Raw genomic sequence first — 26,141 nt, forward strand, 5'->3', positions numbered from 1 at the left:
CCAGTGTTTGAACTGTTTATTATTGGTTCATGATGCAAGAAGTATAGAAATAGAGTTTTTAAAATTACTCTGTTACATTGCTCTCAAGGTTTCTGTGCCTACTGTATATAATAATAAAAAAAATCAAGTGCTTCATTTTATGTTTAATTTCATTTATCTAGCAATTCATCTTTATTGCATTTTCCCAGTGAATTTGTCCATGACAGATTAGAAACAAAAATTTACTGTTCCTTTACTATAGATGGTTTGAGAAATGCTGATCTTGTTGAGCAGTGTCCTTGTGAAATCTATTATTACTCCTGGATGCAGCAGCTTGTGTAACTTGGACTGCTTCCCACAGAGAAGGAGGTAAGTAAGCTTGCCATTATTCAGAGAGTATTTGGGTGTTGGTACGTGAAGGCAGCTTTGGCTGTATGGAGATGTGTATGTGTGTTGGGCAGCCAAAGGTACTTGTATAGAAATATACCAATGAGCTGACTGTACATCTTATTTTCTGTTGCTCTCTCTCCCTACCATAGCTGGCTTTTCCAAGAGTAGAAGTATGTAACCAATTCTTGGTCTCCGCAGTTCGGAAAGTAGAACTATCATATAGTTAGGTGGAAGTTGATTGGAACTGAGTCACTGTGTAACAGAACCCAAGAACCCAAGAACCGAACCCAGGCTTCCTGCTGTCAACTTTCCCAGCATTGTCTGGGCCTTTGGTGTTTTGAAGCTTGGAGATTCGTCCTTCAGTTCTGGAGTTCCCCAATGTCCTTCTATTACATTTCCTTCTTGCTTAAGTCTTAAATCTATTGCTTGTCACTACAGAAGGCCTTGCAGTTTTAAAGGCATTTGATAAATATTGCCAAATTGCTTTCCAGAAAGTTAAGTTGTAGATCAGTGTGTACCATCGCCAATGATATGTCTCTAAGCATCTTTTCCAGGACTGAATATTAAATGTATGTGTGTGTGTATGTGTGTGTGTGTGTGTGTGTGTGTGTGTGTGTGTTGTGTAGCTATTCGTCTCTCTATCTAATCTTTGTCATTCTGCTAGGTTAGAAATGAAACCTTATTTAACATTTTTTTCATATCTTTGAATATTATTGAAGGTAAATTTTGGGGAGATTAGGTGTCAGACACTTTTATATGCAAGTTATAGAAACCAGATTCAGATTAACTCAGGCAAAAAAAGAGATTTGGTTAGCACATATGAAATGGAAAGATACTGGGGTAGTCTATAGACTTGAATTAAAAAGTGTGAGAACCAAGGCCATGAGGACATGCTTATTGGCTAGCACTTCTCTCTGCTCTGGTGTACTCACCTGCTTGTTATTATACTCTCACCCTCAGCCTCTCTATGCACCCGCCACCCCCCACCCTCCCAGTCCACACCCCATCCCCCCACATTGACTGATTTCTTTCTGTCAAATGGTTCTTTTCATGTGGCAGGAGTTTATTGCTGTCAGTAGTTCCACATTCTCCCAGTATGGAAGCATTAGTGGAAAAAGATCTTCTCATTTAAATTTCAGAAGTGCTTTGACCTTTCTTGGATCCCTTGTCCCCTCTTTAAATGGGTCACCAGGATTTGCCATGCCTGGATTATTAGCCTATCCTTGGTTGGAATGGTAGAGTAGGACATTGTGGCCAACACAGATTGGCAGCGCCGCTCCCCTCCAGAACAAAATGAAGTGGTGAAGAAGCATTCCTCTGAAGGCAGGGTATAGCTGGGCAGACAGAAATGTTCCCTACACATTTAGCAGAAGTTCTTGATTTTGAGGAGATTGATTACATGTTGATATGTAATGTTTAATAAAGACTAAGACAGCAATGGTATATAATTTATCATCCAACGTGGGACACTATGAAAGAAGCTACTACTAATCATTAACAGAATGCACAGTTAATCCTATTTGGAGAGCTGAGCAAGTGGAAGCAGAGAGGGCACTTGGAATTACTACACTAACTTCTTTCCTAAACTAAACATGGTTTTACAATCACTGTTGACCACTTGCTAAGAGAAAACAACTTCCTGCAATCATGGCCAAAACTGAAATGGTCAAGATTCAAAAAGGCTAAAGCTACACTGGAGGGAACCATTTGCTCCTTGATAGCTCATTCTCTGGGGAATAACCTAGGGGTCGTGAATCACTGATGTCACTTGTAAAGTTTCATAGTAAAGTAGTGGTTAATGGAAGGCCTCAAAGTCATGAGCCTGATGTAGTTTAAAGTCCTGGCTTTTCCATTCACTAACTGATGTTGAACAAGTTATTTAACCTCTCTAAACCTCAGTGTCTTCATCTTAAGATGGAAATTACAATACCTCATATGATTGTGTTTAGATTTACAATGTGTATAACATTACTATATGCTTACTAGCACTGTGATGTTAGCTGCTAATATTACCAAAAGAAGTAACAAATGCAGAAGAGAGAAAACTATAGTTTATTTTGTCTTAGCAGATAGGACCTCCTAGTAAACTTTGGTCATAAGGGTTCTTTTATCCATCTTTATTTATTTACATAATCTTCTCTTCTGACTTGCCAATTCTCCTCACCCAAGATCCCCACAAATGTAGACAACATCCTATTTTATGGCAAGAGAGGAGTAGCTGAATGTCCCCATGTGGTTTAAGAATGTCTTTGGGTTTGTCACTTGTGTCACGGGGGTTTTTCAAAAATGATTTCAGTATTGGTAAGGGGAATCTGGTTCGCAGGATTTTTATTTTTTATTTTTTTTAAGTTTTTAAAAATATTTTATTTTATATTTGTGTGTGAGAGAGAGACAGAGAGAAAGCACAAGCAGGGGAGGGGCAGAGAAATGGAGACAGAATATGAAGCAGGTTCCAGGCTCGCTGTCAGCACAGAGCCTGATGCCAGGCTCAAACACATGAGCAGTGAGCTCATGACCTGAACTGATGTTGCACACTTATCCAACTGAGCTACCCATGTACCTCACAGGACTTTTAAAGTCAGTATGCAGTGAGAAGGAATAGCAGTAGATATGGTCCCAGATACAGATCATGAGGTAAATGTGTTGGGAATTAGGGTCACAAGTAGTGGTAACAAGAGGGTCAAGGAATGCTGTTCAGTTTGTAGGCATGGGGAAAGATAGAAGCAGAGCTGGGCTGGGTCAGGAGAAGGGTTAAGGTCTAGAGAAAGATAAGAGGGGACAGAATTGAGACAGGAAGGAATTACCAGAAGATAGGTTGATAGAGGGGAGAGCAGATGAGAGAATGCATATTTCTCAAAGAAGGTAGCGGCTTCTCATCCTTACTCTCCGAAGATCAGCTAATGCAAGGAGAAACAGTCTACATTGCACAGTAAATTGTGCTGGGCCTGGATCTCACTGCCTTAGATGAGATCATGAACAAAGATGCCTCCTATCAGCACTGGTTAGTGTCTGTCTGTCTCCTGCCCCCTCCCCTCCCTCTCACACTTTCCCTTTCTCCCTCCTGGAATGTTTCAGTGTTTTTATTGAGCCTAGAAAACCCCCAGGAGAACCTCTAGCTATAGAAACAAGTAGAACTGAGCAGAGGCTGCCTTGCCAGGTGCATCTGGGCAGCTTGATCTGTGAGTGGCCCATTATACCCCTGTGTATGAATGAGCCACTCATTTACTCTGCTCTTTAAAGGTCTACAGACCAACTTAAAACTTTTATATTGTCTCTTCTCTAGTCTTAACTTTATAAATTCAACATTAAGCTTATGATGTTGAAGTATACATCATTGCATTATGACTTGTCAAATTCATTCATTCTACCAATATGCAAATCCTAGTTATATACTATGACATTACTTTACTACTTGATAGCCGTATTTTCAAAGGCCTTTTGAAAACAAGTGTTTACTCTTTTCTTTTCTTTGAAAGAAATAAGGACAAACAGGGACCCTGGAGAGTAAAAGCTAGCCAAACCCTTTTCTAGGTGTATAATAGAAAACCCCCATAGAAAAGCTACTACTTCAGCTGAGCATTAGTATTTTCCATTTAATGTTGACACTAAAAAGAAAGGACTTTTAAGGTTAATGTGGTTCTGCGGTTAGAAACTTCTTCCTACAGAAAACTTAAAGCACACTAAACTTCCTACAAACGTCTAGTAGCTCATCACTGATGCTTGCTTTAGCTTCAAGATTAAAAGTGGTTTTGCCACCATTAGCAAGCAAATGAATCTCTAACTTGACCCTGTTAAAATAGGGCACCACTTCTGTCAATATTTTGTTATAGTAGGAAGAGAGACTATTTTTTTTTCATTGATTTATTTATGTAGACAAAAATGGCACCTACTTCCTGTGTTAGTAGCTCTTCATCAGGGGAAAGAAGATATTTTTATTTTGTGTCACCTTGGGACATTTGGAAACACGTGAAGGCCCAAGTCACAGCAGTTTAAATATATTACTTAATTAGCAGGAAGTCTAAAGGTACAGGATCCAGAACAGGCTGGACTCAACTGTGTCATTACAAACTCTATTTTTTTTTTTTCTGTCTTTCTGTCATCTCTGTGATCCTTGTTATGTTGACTTTTTAATCTTCTCATTTGTTTCTTCATGTCTGGGAGGTGGCTTTTGCAGATGCAGCATGAAATCAGTGCTCAGAAAGTAGAAGGAAGGGGTTGCCCTGAAATTCTGTCCTTGTAACTATCCCTCTTACACAGACACAAAAGTTGCCACAGAAGTCCTCCCAATAGACTCCTGTTTATGGTCCATTGTCCAAAACAGTGTGGAAAAAAAATTTTTTTTCTGCAGTTTGATTTCAGTAGTTCCTTTTAGAGACAGAGAAGTACAAGGGGCTTGGCCACACTTTCCTATTTCCATTAGGCTCAGAGTTAGAAGGAGGGAAAGGCAGATGTACAGGCATTATAATTGGGTTTCCAGACTCAAGAGGTGTGGAAACATGGTTAGTTGCTGGGCTCTCCATTTCCAGGAAAGTTGGGAAGTTCTGATTGGGTTCCAGCTCTTTGCAGTGGTCACTACCCCAGCTTCTCCTTCCCCAAATGTGGAGGACTCCCCCTCCTGCACTGAGCCAGTGTGGCCATCTCATTTACCCTTTCTGGACCTTCTGTGTTCTGTTAGCTAGAGGTGGTCACGTCTTGCCCAGGGCTGGCCAGAGAAGGAGTTCTGCTAGCAAAGAAAAAGGGAAATGGTGCCAGTGTCTGTCACGGTGTCCCTTTCACATTTTCTCTATTTCACACTATTTAGTTTGCTTTTAAATGGTTTCCTGCCACATTTACTTCATTGATGCTTACAGGCTGGCTCCTTTTATTTATCTGCTACAATTCCACTGGTGGGATCTTTCTGAAAGACAAATCTGACTTCATCATTAGGTTTCTATTTCCTTACTGTGGCTTACAAGAGTGGTTATGATCTGGCCTTTGCACACACCTTTCCAGCATTTTTCCTTCCACACGGCCTGCTTTGTTATTGTGTTCTCTTGTGGCTGTATCTTTGTTCTATTGTCTGCCTAGAAAATATCTTCCCTCCTCACTTCCCTCTACTCCTTCTCACAGGACAGCTTCTTCTTGCCCTTCAAAACTTAATGCTTTGGGAAGCTTTCCTTAACACCCTGCCCTCACTAAGCTCAAGAACTTTCTTCTGTCCTTCTGTAGCACCTCAGAGAGTTCTTATTGCTGCCTGTATCTCTGTATTATGATTTATTTGTTTATATAATCCATCTATCTTTGGTACCAGATTGAGCTTTGTGACATTAGGGACTGTCTGACTCATCCCTGAATAGCCTGTGACCCATAGGAGATGCTCAAATTGTAGGTTTTCAATGGCAGAAAAGACAGTTAAGCTTGGTGGACAACAGAGTGGGGGGAACAGTACAAAGGATGATCTAATCCTGTTTCCTAGGAGGTCAGGATAAATTTGAGGTATCTCATTTTCTCTTGTTTCTCAGAGCTTTAACATTGTCAGACACTAGGAATGGATTGGGAGTAGAACATAGGGACAGAGCAACGGAGTTTTACGAACAAGGGTTTATTTGGCGGAATGAACTCTGAACTATATAGAAAACTCACCGATAAAAAGCCAATTTCACAACCACTGTACTTTGCGAATGACCCACTAAACTGTGTATGTAGACCTAGGCCCTGGTCCTCCCTGTCTTGTGCACCAGCTAGTTGAGTTAGCTACATCTTTAAATTCTAAGGACTGATAGCTGGTAATTCAGGTGCACATAGGCAGTCCTTTATAAGGCATCACTTGATAAAAGCCCTAAGCAATCTACACAGCTAGGAATAAATCTTGTAAGGATTGTTTTGCCTAATCGTTTTTACACCAAATCCTTGATTCTAATATTCCGTTACAGGTCACTCAACCCCAGTACCTTGATATGTAGGGACAAGAAAGTTTCTTTACTTCTGGATTTGAAAGGAAAACATGGGGATTGAGTCAAAATGGCTAATCTCATACTGAGAATGATGAATATTGAATATGTCACTTACCATACAATAGACATTTAAGTATAGCAACCGTGACCACTGTAGGATGGAATTATGATACCAGAATTGGGTGATAAACCTAAACCAACCTTAGGAAGGAGGGATCCTTTGACCCCACCCCCACCCCACCCCCCAACCCTCCTAGGTACTACTGCTGCCTCTGTGTTACAGATTCTTTGTCTCACATTGTCTGTGGGGATTGGACACCAGAGTCATGTCATTACTTTCCTTAAAATCCTTACATCTGACACAATCAGGCCCCGTAGTTGGTCTAGTTAAAAAAACAAACAAATAAACAAAACCAAAAAAAAAAAAAAAGTTCAGTATCCAAATGATATATTTTTAATGTTTTAAAAATTGAAATAACAGGTGTCCATCTACTTTCTAGTTTTGTTTTGTTTTGAGTGGAGGGGGTCAAGGCCTTGTTCTGCATGTGGAGCACTGTGTGATTTTCTGTGTTACCTTTCTTCCACAAACTTAGTAGGGCACCATCTAGTATTTCCAATTATCATTTCTTGAAAATGGCCAAAGAACTTTGTACTCAGATTGTTACAGAAGAGTTCAGCTCCTTCTGGATCTTTACAGTTTGACTATTGTGTCTCCAGCACCTAATCTGATAGCAGAATTTTCTTCTCTCCTATTTTGTGACTTGCTTTTATTTAGCCTTTTCGCAGAGCGTTCATCTTCTTCAGTTTAGCTCTTGGAGAAACCCTGGGTTTGTCTTGTCCTTGCATTTAATCAATTAACATTTAAATTATTTAGTGATGATAATGCACTGAACTGGCAGGAGGAGAAGTGTACAGAAACAGCAGACTGGCTTCTCTGGGGCATTTGGCATGCCACGGCCATCTATCTGTGTGTTTTATACAGGGAGAGCTGACTGTTTTCAAGCAGTCCTTGGCCTTACATCTGCACATGTTCAAAACTCACTTCACTTAATGCAGTCTCATTCAACTGTTTACTACCTTTGTGTGCTCAACAAAATGCCCGCCAGTCTGTCTTTTCAACCCTGGCATTTTCTTTTGTCTATTGCGTGGCTTTGCAGCATTCTTGCTTTAAAAGAAAAAGAAAACAAAAACAACAACAAAAAACAACACTCTGTCCAGCTATATTCTTTCTTATATAGAGCACTATTGAGGAGGATTATATAATCAACCCTTTTGGCAGGAGGAAGCATTTTGTGATAGGAGTCTGAAGTGGAGAATGGCCCTTGGAGGCATAGTACTGCCCCTCCCATTCACGTTCTTTGTCTCGGGCTCTGCTTCCAGGGGACCAACCCCGCCAGAGATGGGGATTTGTGGAGTGTTTCCAGGAGGAAAGTGTGAAGAAGTGTGGGAGCAGGATGGGGCAGGAAAAGGAGCTGAGCAGGGATGTGGCTTCAGGTGAAGGCTCAGCCTCATTTGCTGGGAGGCTCTGGACCACAGAATGTTTCTTGCCTTGAAGCCACCACTGGGGCAGGGAGTAGGGAAAGAATGTAACTCCCAGAACCACAGATTTCATCACCTGAGGGCAATCCTCTGAAGAAGGTGGCAGTAGCTGAGCAATGTGTGCATGAAACCTGAACTAGAAGTGATCATAGGGGATCTGGGCAGGAGATTAATGGTCTGCTAATATACAAAATATCCGATATTAAATGTGTGGCATTTCTAAAATAGTGACTTAAAAAATTTTTTTTAAGGTTTATTTTTGAGAGAGGGAGACACAGAGAGCGTGAGTGAGGGAGGAGCAGAGGGAGACACAGAATCTGAAGCGGACTCCAGGCTCCGAGCTGTCAGCACAGAGTTGGACGCAGGGCTCTAACTCACAAACAGTGAGATCATGACCTGAGCCGAAGTCAGATGCCCGACAGACTGAGCCACCCAGGTGCCCCCAAATAGCAACTTTTATTGGACCCGAGTTATGAGCCTTCCTAGGTTTTCTTGGCTTTACCTATTTTCTGGGCTCTCCACTCGTTGCACAAAGAGAGCCTCCACTCTAACATCACTGCCCCATTTCTAAATGTCAGCAGCTGTATCTACCTTCCCGGGGGAAGGCTAACTTCTGTATGCCCACCACTGTACCCACCACAGTGGGAGTTTCAACAACCACAGTCCAGACGTGAGTCTCCAGGGGAAACTCACAGAAGCTGCGGTTTCCCCTGCCCTGTGTTCCCAGACTCAGTGAGGTATGATGTCTGGCTTCCTTAGTGGCTGTCCTGAGGGACCAGGTGCACAACCAGAAGGAACATGGGAGTGAAAACCTCATGGGAAAACCCATAAGTGAGTTCCTTTTCTTCTTCTCTGATGGATTGTTCTAAGGTGCTGTGATTCTGTAGAGGATGCCTGGAGATTGTCCCTTGTGACTGAGCAAGTGGCTCTGTTTTCTGTTCTCAAGCTGTGGTCAGCAAGACAAGACAAGCAAAACAACTGTCACCCCCTATCTACCTTCCCTTCTTTCTAGTTTCACCTCCTTTTTCCTTCAGTCTTCCTGGACTGCCACTGCCCCTCCACACCTCCCCCCAAATGTACTAGTGTGCACCTTAACCCAGTTACAGAGACCTACTCCTCCATCCACAAAAACAACAAAACAGAAACCTAAACAGAGCCTGAAACCAAGCACCCCTAGAGATTCAGTTTCAACCCAATGTATCCTCAAGGGGTGGATTTTCATTGTAAAACATCAGGGGAGGTTTTTCTGAGTAAAGAGTGGGTAATACTAAAATTGTTCTTTTGTTCTTGGTTCCATCTTAACAAAGTCAATCCTATTAAAATCTAAGTGGATGCTAAGGAGAAATCCCTAGGATGCTACAAAGAGTTTCCTTTTGTTATGACTTTCATAAATTGGCTCAGAGCCAAGAGCACTTTGAAGAGGCATTGAATTTAAAACCAATGCTGAGGAGTCTGTAGCACCCTGGAAGCGGCTTTTCCTGAAGGAATTCGTGAAGGGAACTGGCACAATGCAAGGGATGTAAAACATTCCTGTTTTTCAAAAAAAAAAAAAAAAAAGAGCATTGGCTTGCCATGTGGCTCAGGTCCTATTTAGGCCAGCAGTTATGAGGCCAGGACTGGTCTTGAGTGTTACTGATGTGCAGGCTAGAGAGTCTTGAGTGTTACTGATGTGCAGGCTAGAGAGTCTGGCCTGAACACAAGTGAAGTTTGTCATTGTTGTCACAGTGCTGATGGCTGCAGTCAGTGTGGTCTGTAGCTGTCAAGATGGGTACAGGGGTAGTCGCTCCATTCTCTTTGTTTTATGCTTGTAGAATGGCTTCAATTTTCTCTTCTGTCTGATTAGTCTTAGCATCTGGATTTCTTTTTGCCATGTTCCATTACAGAGGCTGCCTCTTTTTGCCATTCTCCCCCACATCTGGAATCCAGCCAAAACGTACCAGAACAAGATGCTTCTAACATTTGAGCCCTTTTGTAAGGATGCTGATTGCAACTTGGGTGACTTCAGTTTAATCCAAGGTGGAAGATTTCTGCTGCTTTTGGGGAAGGAAATAAATGTCTAAAAATAAAACTTGGGCATAAAAATAGGGCCAGATACTCATTAACTCCCTCACTTAGCTGAATGCTGAAATTATTTCAACAGAGCTAAATCAAGCATTTGTGTAGAAGGGGTTGAGTATGTTTTCTTTTTTTATTCATAGTACTTTATCTTAATGATAAATGGGTTACTGTCATTGTCATTTTATGCAAAAAGCATGAATTTAATAATTTTCAAGAGCCTAATTCTCAGCTCATGCTGACCCTTGAAGTGGAGGATTAGTGTTCACAGGGTTTTGAGAATGTATGTTGTGGGCTCTTATGGAAGAGGCTGGAGGGGCAGGCAGGGCTAAGAGCCAGAGTACACAAGGCTTGGTGGGCTAGGGTTAAAAATTTGGATCCAAGTATGGCGGGAAGCCACTGGAGAGATTTAATTAGGAGGATATCATAGAATGATTTATATTTTAAAAATATGACTCTTGGCTGCTGCATTGACAGTGGATTGTAAGGAGTAACCAGGCAGATATTTTAGATATCCAGGTAAGAGAGGATAGTGACTTTGGAAGAGATAGTAATAGCAGAGTTGGGTAAGTGCACAGATAATGGAGATTTATCGAATCCAATAGCAAAAAAAAACCAACAACAACAAAAACCAAAAAACAAAAAACAAACAAAAAAACAAGACTGGCAGCACTTTTGGGTAATTTTGTTGTCTTGTTCGGGCTGAGGCAGGGAGCAATGGTAAAGGGAATGAGGCAAAAGTCAAGGGCTCATGTTGATTCTGTGCTGCCTATAAGGCATCTGTCAAATGGGCAGCTGAATATATGACCTTGATTCGGTAGATGAGTTTGAAAATCCTTCACATACAGATGACATTCAGAGCCATGGAATAGAAGAACTCACCTAGGGAGAGAGTGTAGAGAAAGTATAAGACTTGAGAACTTTCCATATTTTCACATAAATTGGGAAAGCAGGGGAGGAGGAGCAGTGAGGAAGGAAGAACCAGGAAAAAGAGTTGGGCTGGAAACAAGCAAAGAATCTTCCAGGAGGGAGGTAACTGCCAATTATGTTGAATGCTGCTCTAAGATTGGATAAGATGAGGACAAATTATATCCACTGTTTTTGGCAACATGGAAGCCTTTGGAGACACTGGTAGGGGCAGTTTATGGCATGTCACACAGACAGAGGCCAGAGTGGATTGAGGAGAGACAGTAAAGGGGAAATGAGGGTGGTTCTTTAAACAATTATTTCAAGAAGTTAATAAGAGCTAAGAAATAGGTAGCTAATCAAAAGCCAGAGGAGAATACAATGGTCTTTTTTAATGTTCTTACGATAGAGCTTATTGGGGTATTTATACTCATGGTATTGATCTAATGAAAAGAGAGAACCTAATGATACAGTAAAGGAGGGGATATAATTGTAGGGACAAATTTCTTGAATGTAAAAAAATATGAGATACAGAGCAAAAGTGAAGGCTTTGGCTTTGTATTAGAGGAGAAGGGGGGACAGAAAGAGAAGACACAGCTCTTAATGTGTTGGTTGAATTGATGTAGGGGGTGAGGGAGTATCCATAATAAATTATAATTCACGAAGCCAGAGCATCAGCTGAAAGAGACATGGGAAAAAGGGATGTTGGAAATTTCCAGAAAAGGTAGCAAATATTGGAGTCATTATAAAGAATGAGAAAGTGAATCCAAAGAGAGTGGACATAGAATGTCCCAAAGTTACATTAAGCAAGGTGGATTTGAGTTAATTATTACTTGGAAAGCAATAATTCTTAATTCTTTTTTTTTAAGTAGCCTATAAAGGTAAAAAATATTATTACATATTTACATATGCTTATGCAGAAAATGAGTTTAGTGATTACTTGTAATCTTAGTATTCAGAAATAATCATTGTGCTACATCTTTTCATACATTATACATGCAAATACATCTACAGGAAAAATATACAAAGGCCTTATTTTCTTTTTTTTTTTTTTTTTTAATGTTTATTCATTTTGAGAGAGACAGACAGACAGCAGGAGAGGAGCAGAGAGAGAGAGATAATACCAAGCAGGCTCTGCACTGTCAGCACAGAGCCCCACCTGGGGCTTCATGCAGGGCTTGAACTCATGAACTGTGAGATCATGAGCTGGGGAAATCAAGAATCAGACGCTTAACTGACTGACCCACCCAGGTCCCCTAAAGGTCTTATTTTCATAACTAATACTATTTTACAAGTTTTTGCTTTGCCAAACATCTTATCTATTGCTCTAAGCTATTGGTGTGATAACTTTGTCATATAGTAAATATATTGTTTATTTGTATCTTAATATGTTCTTGTTGCTTTTCCAATTTTTATTTAGATCTATCTATATAAAAATTGTATAGTCCTGTTAAAAAAAGGCCCACATCTTAGTCTGTATATATGATTATTTTATTCTAGAATTTAAAATGCAAAGATGAAACTATAAATTATTCTATCAGGTTTTATTTTGATGTGATGAAGGAGTCAAATTATATTTTTTTAATTTATTTTGAGAGAGAGACTGAGAGAACACACACAAGCAGGGGAGGGGAAGAGTGGAGAGACAGAATCCCATGCAGGCTCTGTGCCATCAGCACACAGCCCCATGCAGGGCTCAAACCCACAAATCTGTAAGATCATGACCTGAGCTGAGATCAAGAGTTGGACACCCAACCGACTGTACCACCCAGGTACCCCTGAATTGTATTTTTTAGAATAGTTTTAATTATTCTTTTTTTAAAACAAAGTTTACTTATTTTTGAGAGAGAGAGAGAGAGGGAGAGAGAAAGCAGGGGAGGGGCAGAGAGAGGGAGACACAGAATCTGAAGCAGGCTCCAGGCTTTGAGCTTTCAGCACAGAGTCCAAAGCGGGGTGAGTCCAACTCACCAGCGGTGATCATGACCTGGGCTGAAGTCGGACACCTAACTGAGTGAGCCACCCAGGTTCCCCTAGAATAGTTTTAATTATTATTAAAGCTCATACCCTACAACAAATTTATGACACAGCTTTTTTAATAGTATGACTCCCAAATGATTTCTTTAAAATTTTCCTTTAGAGGTTTTTTAAAACTAATTATATGCTATTCTTTAAACAAGCTATTTTTTAAAGAGTAAAAATGATCTATAATCCTATCACCAGAGAAAATCAGTTATATTTTACTTACTTGAATTATATTGTATGTAAACACTTTGCCATCTATATTTTCTTGTGTTTTGTACTTTTTGAAACATTCATTGTAAACCATGATTTTAATGACTGCCTTATGATCTATACTATTATTATAAGAATGTTTCTAGATTTTGTTTTGTTTTCGTGTGTTATTATATTTTATTTTATTATTATTTTTTCTTTTTTTAATGTTTATTTTTGAAAGAGAGAGAGGGAGGCACAGAATCTGAAGCAGGCTCCAGGCTTTGAGCTGTTAGCACAGAGCCTGATTGCATGGTTCGAACTCATGAGTGGTGAGATCATGACCTGAGCCAAAGTCAGACCCTTAACCGACTGAGCCACACAGCCACCCCTGTTTTTGTATGTGATTATAAACAATACCATAGTTAACATCATTGGCATTAATGCTTAACTGAATTTGTTTTTAGCATTTTTACTGTAAAAGCAATGCATATCCATGTAGAAAGCTTTAAACATAACAAAAACTGTTATCCAGAGAACCACTGTTGACCATATACCAAATCTTTATTCACTCAACGGCCATTTCTCAGTGCCTACTATATGGTAGGCACTGCTTTAGATGTGATATCTGCTCTGCAGAGTTAACATCCTAGTGTGTATTTAGTGACAAGTCTGTCTCCTATGTGCAGAAATGGGTGTGCTTTTAAAAAGGGATTATGCTACTTACAAGTTACATCGTAATCTGATTTTTCTCTCACAAAATTAGGAACTTCTTTCCATACCATTGAACCAACTATTACAATATCATCTTTAATGGCTGCAGAAGACTGATTTGTATGGATGTACCGTAGTTTATTTAACTGATCTCCAAAAGTCAGACGACTTCTTTTCCTATTCCTGCTGGCATTTGAAATCCCTAACGTGCATATTTTGCTTGTCTTTGATAGTGTAATTAGTATGACCTCCACGAGACATGAAGGCACAGGCAGTGCTCTCTGTCATCCTCATCCTTGTACCACCTCTAAGTGGATTTCACGGTGAGTTCCTTTATAATGTAACCAAGTGTTAGTTATTTGTACAACTAGATAGGAACGTGAGTACACAATGCAAGGTGATGGTTTCCTCTGTTGCCATAGCGTTGTGAACCTTTCTAAAAGATCACTTAAAGAGAAATAGGAAACAGACTGGAGATCCTGGATGAAGATTAAAAATGATATTTTCTCCTGTCTACTCTAAGGCTTTTTCTGTTATCTGCTACCAGATATAAAATCACTAGAAAGGCAAGTTTGATTGACTGATGATTGATTTTTTTTTTTTCGAGGGTAAGCTTGGTACTTAGCACTTAACAGCAGGCATTATCCACTTTTCTTGGTCCTGTCATGGGCATTTTTAAATTATCCAGTGAAATATTAGAGGTGTTTAGTAGAACAATTTGGGAGGTTGACATAAACCACTCCTTTTCTTTCCCATCTTTCCATGTCTTTCTCTCAGCATAATACCACCACATCCCTCTAGCTCTTTGTACAGAAATAAACTAAATCTGAGGGAGAGAAGTGGGACATAGCAGAGTAGAAGGAGCCCCAGAGAAGGCAGAGGAAAAAGACTGTGACAAGGCCACATGAGCACTCAATTCTCCTGTCTTGGGTAGTCTTGGCCAAGGTCCAACGGAGTTTACTCCATTGTCTTTACAGCCCTAATTTCCTAAAATCCATAGATAGGGTACACGATCTACCTACAATGTTTTGTGAATTAGTCAAAGAAGCCGGATGCTACCTTCAACGATTATGAAATGGCTAAATATATTTTCTTTACGAAAACCTTGCTTGTTTTTCTGAATCCATCTGCTTTTCAAAGTCAACTTCTGAAATTAATAGTAAAAAACTATATGTATAAATATATAGCTCAGGATGATTGGACTTCCACATTTATATCTAGGACGCTATTCCTTAGGTACATTTCATTTGACACATATGACATCCTGAGAGGTGCCCTAAAGCCAAAATAAATGAGTCCCTTCATTTCCCCTTTTGGACCCCTCCTGCCCATGTGCTCCCTTGCTTGAGATTAAGGTCTGCATATTCCTAACAGATTTCCAAATCCAGCATTGTCTTCTACACACTCCAAATATTTCCTAATGAAACCAAGTTAAGTTTGTTCTATTTGTTTAGGGCCTGCTGACTCTAGCTAGCTGAATAAATGGTTTTGTTGTTATTGTAGTAGGTATTAGAAGTAAATGGGTTCATGAAATAAAAGTCAACAGGACTCTTGCATATATAATATACAATTGCAGAAACTCTAACACTAGCTTTGTGACTCATTTCTAGTAATCAGACTAGCAAGGTTTTTGATGGTATTGTCTTAATTGGCAGGCTGCTGACCTAGGATAATTCTTCTAGGTGGTTCTGATATAGCCCTTGATAAGCACCCATCGCTAATTCTCCTCATAACTGCTCTTGATTTTTAGTTATATTGCTTTTGTCTTCCTCAAACCTTGATAATATTGAGGAGAAGCAAATTGCCATTGGAGGACTTGGTGAAGATGTAATTCTCCCTCGCTTATTTAAGAGTGTGCCTGAAGTAGTAGTTCATTGGAAGAATCAAGAGAGCTATGTGCACTCATACTACAAAGACCATGACTGGAAAGGCAAGATCACAGATACACAAACAGGACATCCCTCTTTCATAGTGAAATGGAAATGCCTCCTTATCATTTAGAAGATTAAGCCTTCCTGATGAAGGAATTTACATATGCTATGTGGGAACAGCATCTAGAAACATCATAAACAAAGTGGTACTAAAGGTGGGAGGTAAGTATGCATGGAAGGTTTTATAAAACATAGCAATAATGTCATTCCATGTTTTTCTAAAATATCTCTTTCTTAATTGAATATGCTATGGACTACCTTGCAAGCCAATACAAATCTACCTCATGTTTTAAATGCATGGTATCTCATAGTATAGACATGCTATAACTGATACATCCATTCCTCTACTGGTAGATATTCCAGTGTTTTACATGACAGGTGTTGTGATGAGCGTTCTTGTATTTAATAGTGGGAAATGATTTGAAAGAAAAAGTATCAGAAAATTTTAATATATTACTTTGACCCGTTAGTCTTATTAGCATTTAATAGTATCGATCTTAATTTCTGCCCATATGCTATCTTTTAAAATGTTGAATTACTGGCTTAATTTTTGTTTTTTAAGTTTAATATTGTATGCTTTCCTCCTGTCTATATTAACTATATTTATTTATTGCGGGGAGGGGCATTTTCTAGCAGGTTGTTTTATCCAGCGCTTGTTTCTTTTCCCTCTGTCTCATTTAGCTGCTTCAGATCTTGACTCAGAAATCCAAGAATCATGTGTTAACAAAGAATCAAACAGGCTCTGGGTTATTACCTGAAGAGGGCATAGTGCTGCATGAGCTCTAGTTTATATTGGTTGCTCACTGAGGTCATTAGATTTCTATCTAGAATTCTTGCTAGAGAACGAAGATTGCTAGTTGCTAAGTATCTGCACATGCTTTTTTCTTTCACTTGTAGATAACCAGACTGTATCTTAAGTTTCTACAGAGTTTTTGTTTTGTTTTTCCTTTCGTAACTGCCAAGTTTTTCTCATAAAGCTTAGCTTTTCATTTTACGGGTATTAAAATAATAAGTGTTCTGCACAGATGACTTAAAAAGAAACTAATGCCAGTCCCTCACATGCCCTTCTTTCTCCCTCCTAGCTTTCATCACACCTGTGATAAAGTATGAAAAGAGGAACAGAGATAGCTTCTTAATATGCAGTGTGTGAAGTGTTTATCCACTTATCACATGGAAAATGGACAATACACCCACCTCTGAAAGCAATATGGAAGAAACTGAGTCTTTGGGTTTTTATATAAATAGTATGATAAATATTACAGGATCAAATTTATCTTATGAATGTGCTACTGAAAACTCATTGCCGAAACAAACATGGACTGGGGATTGACAATGAAAGGTAGGCTCCATGGGGCTTTCTGTGTGCATGTGCTATGTCAGAGGTTGGGAGGGAATTAGGATTGATTTACAGGGAAAGAAGAGAGCACAAAAGAAAGAAAATGTATCTGCACCAGTTAGAGGACCAAAACAACAGTCCTAGGTCTGATATATACTGGCTTTGTTATCTTAAGCAACCATTTTTAGCTCTAAGCACTAGCTCCACATTGGTAAAACAGAAGTAATTCTACCTGTTAGGTGTTTGTGTTGAAGGAAAACATTTTTAAAATGGAAAGTAGCAAATATACTCATGAATATTATATTTCTCTATGATTTGTCCTCTAAATAGGATTTCCTACCTGCATTGCACCTCAAAAGATGAGAGGATACTTGCCTATTAAGTTACAATCTGTGATGGTTGCCATTCTTTCCACTAAACAAAAATTAATTAGTATTGCCTCTGTTTATTCTCTTTACATAGTATTATCCTATTAAGCTTTATCAACAGCACTATCATAGCGTGAACAGTTCTTGATACTCTTTCCTCTTATTTGAAAAAATCTAAATTTTGACCAATCTCTAAATCTACTATAATCTACTCTAATAACCTACTATTTAAGAGAAAGAGAAATTAATTTGATATTTCTTATCCAATTCTAAGGAAAAATGTTTTATATTTTAGAAGCAAAGCAAAATTTCTTTAGTAAATCTCCATTATATGGAGAAGGTAGAGGTTAGCTGCTCTCCTTTTTGGGCTTCTTTCCTGAGTCACGTATTCTCAAAGTGCTTGCCAAGAAGACCCTGAATTATGAGTGATTCACCAACTTTACATAATTTCAGCATTGAAGGCAGGGATACCCAGTATTCACTTTTCCAGGCAGTAATGGGAATATGGAAAAGTGTTGAAAATGTTGATGTTAAATTGTAAATACTTTCTATGGAAAATTGTATTTTCTCACATTTATTCAGAATTGAGTATGCAGAAGCATCTACAGTTTCTTAAGCTCAGTGCTATTTCCTCTTGTTGAGGATTTTTTATCTGCCAAGTTTGTTGCTCTCAGACTGTGAACTTAAGAATGGGGGCTTCTGGGTGGCTCAGTCGGTTAAGCATCTAACTTCGGCTCAGGTCATGATCTCACGGTTCGTGGGTTTGAGCCCCGCATCAGGCTCTGTACTGAATGCTTGCTCAGAGCCTGGAGCCTGCTTCAGGTTCTGTGTCCCCTCTCTCTGCCCCTCCCTGCTAGCACTCTGTCTTATTCTCTCAAAAATAAATGAATGTAATTTAAAAAAATTAAAAAAAAAAAAAATGTGGACTCTTACTCATTTCTGGATCCACAACATCTAGTAAAAACATGTAAAAATTAAACTAGGAAGACAGCATAGCAAAGGGAGCAATTAATTGTTTACTATGATTGGATATAAATGGCGTTGTTAGAGAATATATGCTTAAGGAGTTTGCATAGGGCAGAAGTTTAAAAGAAAATTAGGAATTTCCAGAGGACATAGGCATTCCAGGTTAAAAACCACAAAAGCACAAAGGAGTAAATATTGCCTGAATTTGTAGAAGTATAAGTGGTTGAGGGTAAAGCTAAAGTAGCAAGAGATAAGCCTGGAGAGGGAGGCAAAATCAGATGAAAGGCCTTGGTCTTGCTAAGTAGCTTGACCAGGGTCCCGGAGGAAGGAAGTGTGGAGCCAAAGAAGGATTTGAGGCATCAAAGAGACCCAGATTTGCATTTTAGATGGCTCACTTTGGCATCAGTCTCTTGCAGGTGGAGTGTGAAGTCTAGAGCCTAGGGAGAGAATTCATGGTAATCCACAGAGGTCAGCTACCAAACTGCAGAATAGGAAGGACAAGATGCAGCTTGACTGGAGGGGCAAACCGAGCACACCTAGCATAGTCTCTGCTCTAACAGAGCTCAGCCCAGTGGGGGCTTACCTCCACATAGCTGGAAATATACTATTAATGTGCAGGAAAAGGGACTTTGTGCAGAAAGAGCAATTAAGAAGTGGTTGAGACCACACAAGTAACAGAGACTACTAGGGAGTAGATAGTGACAAGAGGGGAGTTCTGGGGAATACCAGCATTTTAGGTGTCAACAGAACATTGAGTTTGAAAGGCTGGTGGCAACATTCTTGAGTGCTCACTATAGGGCTATAGGAGTTGGAAACAAGGAGAGAAACCTTGCTAGCTGGCCCAGGTTTAGGTCTCCTCAAAAGTCTAAACTTAACCTTGGGAAGTGTTAAACTGTGGGAGCACAGCTTTTCTTCCAAGAAATGCATTTCCAAAGATCTTTCTCAAAGCATTTCTAAGTGTAACTTAGAAAATTCATTTGAAAATTGTATTTTCATTGATGTTTCCTTTTCTATCCTGTTATTAGATGACCTTCATAAAATGCAGGGTGAAAATGTTGCACTCTCATGTAAACTTGTGAACAGTATTTTTTTTTTTTTTTACTGAACCAAGATTTCTTTTTTTATTTAAAAAAAATTTTTTTTTAACGTTTATTTTTGAGACTTGGAGAGACAGAGTATGAACGGGGGAGGGTCAGAGAGAGAGAGGGAGACACAGAATCTGAAACAGGCTCCAGGTTCTGAGCTGTCAGCACAGAGCCCGATGCGGGGCTTGAACTCACGAACCGCGAGATCATGACCTGAGCCAAAGTCGGACGCTTAACCGACTGAGCCACCCAGGTGCCCCTGAACCAAGATTTCATAGTCACTTGGTCCAAAGTGGAAAAGGAGACCTCCTCCATCCTGGCTCACTTTCTGAGCTCCTCACAAGATAACAACTATCAGTGAACCCTGATTTTCATGGAACAAAGACCTATCAGTGAACCCTGACTTTCATGGAACAAAGACCTAAAAAAACAAAGTGACTTCTCTTTGACTTTGAAGGATCTTAGTCTTTCAGACAGTGGGGAATACTTAGGCAATATTTCTTCAAGCAAATATAGCTTACTCACCATCCAAATGCTGCATGTTGTAGGTAAGTTACAAGTAGGGTTGGGTAACAGATTTTGGCTATAGTAATAGAGATTGTGAATATCAAACAGGGAAATTAGGTTGGCATTTAAAGAATAATTTTGATAAGTATTCTTGAAAATGTTATCTATAGGGATACTTCTGGCCAAGATACTTCTTTAAAACTCACAAAGTCCTGCATTGAAAAAAGAATTTTTTTCTCCCAGAAGATTCCTCTTCATGGTTTCAGGGCTTCAGAAATGTAGAGGGAATTTACATGATTTGGTGAGTCTGTGGTCTTAACATCCTCAATTTCTGCTTACTACTGTGCTTAACCTGTGCTTTAGGGCCTGGAATTTGGGGAGTTGAGCCTTCAGGCACAGTAAGAAGTTAGAACTGGGGCTCTGGTAGATGCAGGGGAAGCATGATCTGTGAACCTGGTGGAAACAGTCACCAAGGGACGTTGGAAGCAATAAGTGATGCCCGATTCAGCTCATTTTTTTTACCTCTACTGATAGTTAACTGCCAAAAATATTTATGGAGAGTGGACTAGAGATATTTTAGAGTCATGGCATATGCACTCATGAAGTTGACTTTCTAGGTGGATTGGTTGATCCCCTTACCCTTAAGCTATCAACGTGATGTCGTAGGAAACCATGGCATCTCTGTATTATGTATTAAAGATACTTGAGTCAGTTGAATATTTGTTTTAAAAACATTTATATCATTCTAGTTGTGAAAATTAGGAGGAATAGCAGATTTGGAGATAAGAACACAGAGTTGTCCTTAGGTCAAGTAGTCTTCAAACAGAAGCTTCTAGACACTGAGGGACAATACTCCCTTTGTGCAGAGCTGTCATTTTGAGAACGCTGAAAAGTGGAGTGCATTTGAAGCTCCTATTTTTCTCCAAAATAAGAATGTTAGTTTTATGTAAAATACAGTTAAGCTTTCATTCTGTTTTTAAAATGTTGCCTCATTTTGGAGTGTGGGGGAAAAAACAGGAAGATATGGTCTGAAGACCACGTATGACCCATCTTTCTAATCAGAGATCTAATCTTTAGTTTACACAAAGCAAAGCATCAGGACCATTCCATCTCTGACAAAAGAAGCTTTTCAAAACCTCTCATTCCCACCCAGGAAGAGGTGTGTAATGGGAGCTACCCCCACAGGGCAAACACCACTCGTGTCCTCAACATCACTCTTTCAAGGCAACTTGGTTTCCTGTTCTCAATTGCAATTTTCTACTTGTTATCTTGCCCAGGAGATGCTGCAACATTTGAAAAGGAAGCCCAGATTTGGGGGCAGAGGGGTGATGGATCTACTCCATAAAAGTTGCATGGAATTGAATGGAATTTAATAATTCTTGCTAAATTTTGTGGAATCACTATGTGATGTTAGGCAAATTTCTTTACAGATGGGAGAAGCAAGGGTCATGAGTAAAGTAAGGCAATTCTATACCTTGCAAGATTTTCTTCAGGAGGAAAAGTGTGCATACGGAACACTTTTGAAAGTCAACATTTCTACTTAATTGCTCACCCTCTATATGGGTATAGAATTTCAGAATGACACAAATATATAGAGAGATTAATGTCTTAGTGATTGCAGGACATTACTTTATTAATAAAGAGTATGTTCATAAAAATAGGCATCTGTTATATAGAGCTATTCATTTTAAAGAATAGCTATAAACATTTTTTTCCACCTTGAATTGGCCTATGTGCTCTAATGCTTGCCCCCACTCTGTGGCAGAACATAGATCACAAGATTAGCAGGTAACTTAAGTTCTCCAAGTTTCTGCCTTCTGGGTCCTACTTCTTTTAATACTAATTACAATTATAGTTCCAACAACGATGCTGAAAAAACTCTGGCTACTCCAATGATTCTGAGGGGCATCAAGCACTCTCTTGGTCACCTCTCACTCAAGACCATGGCTCCCACACCACTCTGCTCATCACCTCTGTACTTACCCCTGTTCCTCTATGCCCCTGTCTTCTCCAAGCCAAGGGTGAACTCTGCCCTCCCTTCATCCTCCAAGGAGAATGCTGGGCTGAGATTAGTCTGTAGTCATAATTATCCCTTTGTTAATTCTCTTCACAATATAAAAAATAGAAACTCACAGTGCATAATAGACTCACTGCCTTTTAAGTTTGTGGACTTTGTCTCCTCTGACACCCACTCCCTACTAAGCCCCAAATTGTTTAATATTCCTGCTTATGGAGGTTTCCCACAGTAAAGCCATTGAGACTGTGAGGTATTTATGCTCATGAATGCAGAAATAACTAGTTTTTAAAATAGTAAATGTTTCCTTTGGTAATTTTTCTTCCAGTTTATAGACTTTTTGTTTTATTTAGAACAGAGTCAAAAAGGAATTACCTGGATAATTATCCTGTCTCTGGTGCCTTTGGTTTTGCATGTTCCTTAGTAAGTCAATAAGTTGCATTCATTTCAGTGGAGATAGGTGTCTCATGGGGAATTTGGGCTTTGTTCCCTGGGTGTTCGAGTAGAGGTGTACCAAGCAGCTAACCCCACACAGCTGCTGGGCTTGTAAACAGATTTGAATCTTCTGGATATTCATTTGCAAAATTTATCAGCAACCTTTCTAAATGCTCCCACATTTCCATCTAACTATCCTACTTTTAACAAGTTTATCCTGAGTTAAATGGTCAACAATATAACAAGCTATATACACGCACATGCATTGTAGCACACTGAAAAAATTTAAATCTGGCACTAATACACAAAATGATCAAATTTATCTTGCATTGAAAAATAGCTGGAATGAAATAAACCCAGACTTTAAAATGGATGCCTTTGGAGAGAGTTTGCCCCCTCTGTCTGGACTTGCTTTAGTCCTTGTACTGTTTTCTTTTTCTTTGAGCTTTGTCTATGGTGCTACTTCTTTGTTCTTTATAGGCCATTTTATTTTAATCCTTGTTAAATGTGTAAAAAAAAACTTTTTCTAGATTTTCTGGGACAAACCTGTGTTACTTACAGTACTTTTATTACTTATGGTAATTTAAAATTATACATTAAGATGCCATGGTCACAGGACTTCTTAGAAGACTTTGCTTTTATTGACAGAATTAGATCCAGGAAAAATTTAGATGTAGTTATTTCCACATTTTATAGACCAGGAAACTGGAATCCAAGTAGTTAGGGACATGAAACAGTTTCATGTATACCACTTACAATGACACAGCTAACTAGTGGCAGAGGTAGGTCTAGGCTCCAAGTAGCTCTCTTACTCCATAACCTTTCTGAGAAGACCGAGTGTCCTGGGAGGCTGAGATATAGCTCATGTCCCTTCCTCTGGTTGATAATTGCCTTTTGCCCCTGATGAAGTTAGGGGATTTGGTCATAGCAGACACCATTATTGAAGGTAAGGTTTTTAAGGGTGATACTGAGCAAGAATTTCACCAAATCTACACCTTTGATTGTACTAATCCGCAGACTAGTCCTGCTTATCATTTGTTCCTCCTGTCCCTCAGCTGGCCGGAAGTAAACAAAATCGGAAATTCTGGGCAAGTCTGGTTTGTCTCCCAGAAGCAACCTCTGACCTGATACAATGACGGTTGTGACTAAATTAGGGTTCAAATTATAGAACAGAGGGACACTACATACTGTTCAAGAATGACATTTTAGTTTCTATTTTGGAAATGTGCAAAAGTCAAGTCCCAACAGAAAACACCTGGCATACCCAAAACTGTACAAAGGGGAACACAAAAGATAGTGCATTTCCCCAGAACTGGGAGCAGCTGATTTGATAGCAAATATAAGCTTGAAGGGACAAGGAGAGGGTGCAGTTCCCAAAACCCAGAAGCAGAGAGTCATGTAAAATCTGATGCCTTGTAGGGAGAATGACTTTTAGTTGAAGGACACAGACCAAGAAGACCTTACAAGGAAAGAGCTGGAAGAATAAATACGTGCGTTTGCCCTTTCCTCTCTCTGGTCTCCACCTCAACTGGAGGCCAGAGGGAAGACTTTAGAAGGAACCTACTCAGGTAAGCATCCCAAGGCAGAGACAGGAAGCTGGGTTCTGATTCTGGAGGAGCAGTCAGGAGATAAGAGCAAAAACAATGTCAGGGTATTGGCTACTTAAAAAAATAATGTTCTACAGTTCTGTAGTTAGGTAGGCTGAAAATATATTTCAAGCTGTTGCACTAATGGCCCCTAAACCTTGGTTGTAGTTTCATAGGACCATGGTTCATGTTTTTCTTCTTTAAATTCCCTTTTCTAGTACTGTTTTAAAATGTCCTTAGTCTAGGATAAGTATAAATTATCCCAGATTTTAGCGAGACACAAAAGGAAGGCCTTACAATGTTGTTGTATCCCTTTTCCTTTGCCATCGCTCTGGGTTTAACCATCATCTCTTTGGCTGTTATTTTCCATTGTTAACAGTTAGTAGGAATCAGGCCAACAATCCTAAAAAGCCAGGAATTCCTGGCTTGGTTGAACAGTCTTTATCCCTGCTTTGGAGCACCTGAATCGTCCATAAGAATTTATTGCTATTTGTAGATGAAGAAGTATTTCTACACTGAATGCATTTTTAATGCTGTTTGTTGGAAGAAAGATATGAAAGGGGGAGTGACTAAGGTGAATCTAATAACGTAATTGTACTGAGGTAGGAATAAGAAAGAAGCTGAGCATTTGCAAAGAGATTTTTTTTTAATTTCTCTTTTTTCCTGTAGAAAGGTATTCTGTCTCTACTGATGAGAGAGCCAACACTGCTAATGACACAGAAGAAAACAAGGTAAAATCTTTCCTTTATCAAACCTTATAGTATAAGAATGCTACTGTGAAAAAGTGATTGGTTGACGTATCATCAGAGGGGAAAAAAGGGTGAGAGGGATCATAGGATAACTCAACAGGAAAAAAAATACAATTAGGACTTTTTCCAATGTCTATAATTAAACAGGTGCTACTTAAATAAGTGGCTGCTCTTCTCACTTCCTACTGTTATTTATAGAGATCTCCAATGGCACTATGCATATGATGATGCACCAATGTATTTATTCTTCCAATGGAAGTATGGGACTGAATAGAAGCCGAAAGAAATACAAAGCAGAGAAAAGCAGATTACAGTTTCTTCCCAGATTCAGGTGGCTGGGAATCCATACTTTTCCAGCCACTTCTAGGCTCCTTGGGGACTGAATTTACTTACAAATTATCGTTTGATTGCAAATTCAGTTGTTTAAAGTGGAGTTTAAATTTTTTGCTGCTGCACACCTTTTAGGAGTCCATTAATCATAATATAAATGAGAGCAAAGAGTGAGGTAAACTCGCTTTTCTACTGGTTAAAAACTCAGGAACTAATCTAGGAGGGAGATTGAAATTGAGACTTCATAACTACTTACAACTGTCTCATGGATCCCTGATTACAGATGCAAACAATAGCTCTACAGCTCCCCTCTCCCAACAATCAAGACAAAACAGTACCATCATTAAATGCTCAAGATAAAAATGGTTATTCTGACATGAACAATGGCCACATAAAGTCCCATTTTTCTTGGTTCTAGGCCCTTTCAAAACACCCAGACAGTATAGGAAATGAAGCAGAACTGTGGTAACACATGATGAGCATCCTTAATATCCAGTGACTTCACTTACTCTTTCTTTACTGCAATTCCAGCTATGGCTCATCATGGCCCAGTAATTCTACCATTGGAAAGACTTGCAACCATTGTCTTTGACAAGATTACATTTACTCTTCAAGTCCTAACCATCACTCACTGACTCCCTACCTGCATCAAGATTATGAATGCCTGGATGCCAAGGATTCCAATTCAAACTTAGAAATTTCTCATTCATTGACATCCCTGCTGCAATCAGCCACAGTGAGACTCCCATCAAGATCTTGGAAGAAATTATCACTAAGTGTTGATTCAAAATCTGATCAACTAATGATCTGATCAACATAGAAGCAGAAATTACCTTAGTGAAAAGGTGAAAAACCAGGGCAATTGATATGCTAAGGTATTGTACTCCAGTTTTCTATGAATAGTTAATATCAGTTTAACCAACTAAATTTAGTATGATGAGTCTTAGGGACTCCAAAGTCTAAAAATGTCAGTATCTCCAAGATTGCCTAGAGCAAAGGGCCCTATCAACTCAAGAATTGACATCTCTGAGGCTGGGTTATACCTTCCAACACAAGGTTTGCATAGCTGAGTGACATTAGCTATGAAGATAATTTGATTCACTCTTC

The 26,141-nt window shown here is 39.3% G+C and overlaps 1 protein-coding gene across 1 annotated transcript; it reads left to right on the forward strand.

The window, feature by feature from the left end:
- The first annotated feature begins 243 nt into the window (after nucleotides 1-243).
- Nucleotides 244-25,603, forward strand: HHLA2 (HERV-H LTR-associating 2). Its single transcript, XM_053903317.1, is given in 8 exon segments — nucleotides 244-348; nucleotides 13,961-14,050; nucleotides 15,729-15,820; nucleotides 16,741-16,980; nucleotides 16,983-16,997; nucleotides 19,354-19,410; nucleotides 19,659-19,770; nucleotides 19,807-25,603. Coding segments are annotated over 8 exon segments (897 nt in total). The 5' UTR covers nucleotides 244-253; the 3' UTR covers nucleotides 20,003-25,603.
- Nucleotides 25,604-26,141: the final 538 nt, after the last annotated feature.

Source organism: Panthera pardus, unplaced genomic scaffold (assembly GCF_024362965.1).
Source record: "Panthera pardus isolate Hobbes unplaced genomic scaffold, ASM2436296v1 HiC_scaffold_16, whole genome shotgun sequence".
NCBI classification, from domain to species: Eukaryota; Metazoa; Chordata; class Mammalia; order Carnivora; family Felidae; genus Panthera; species Panthera pardus.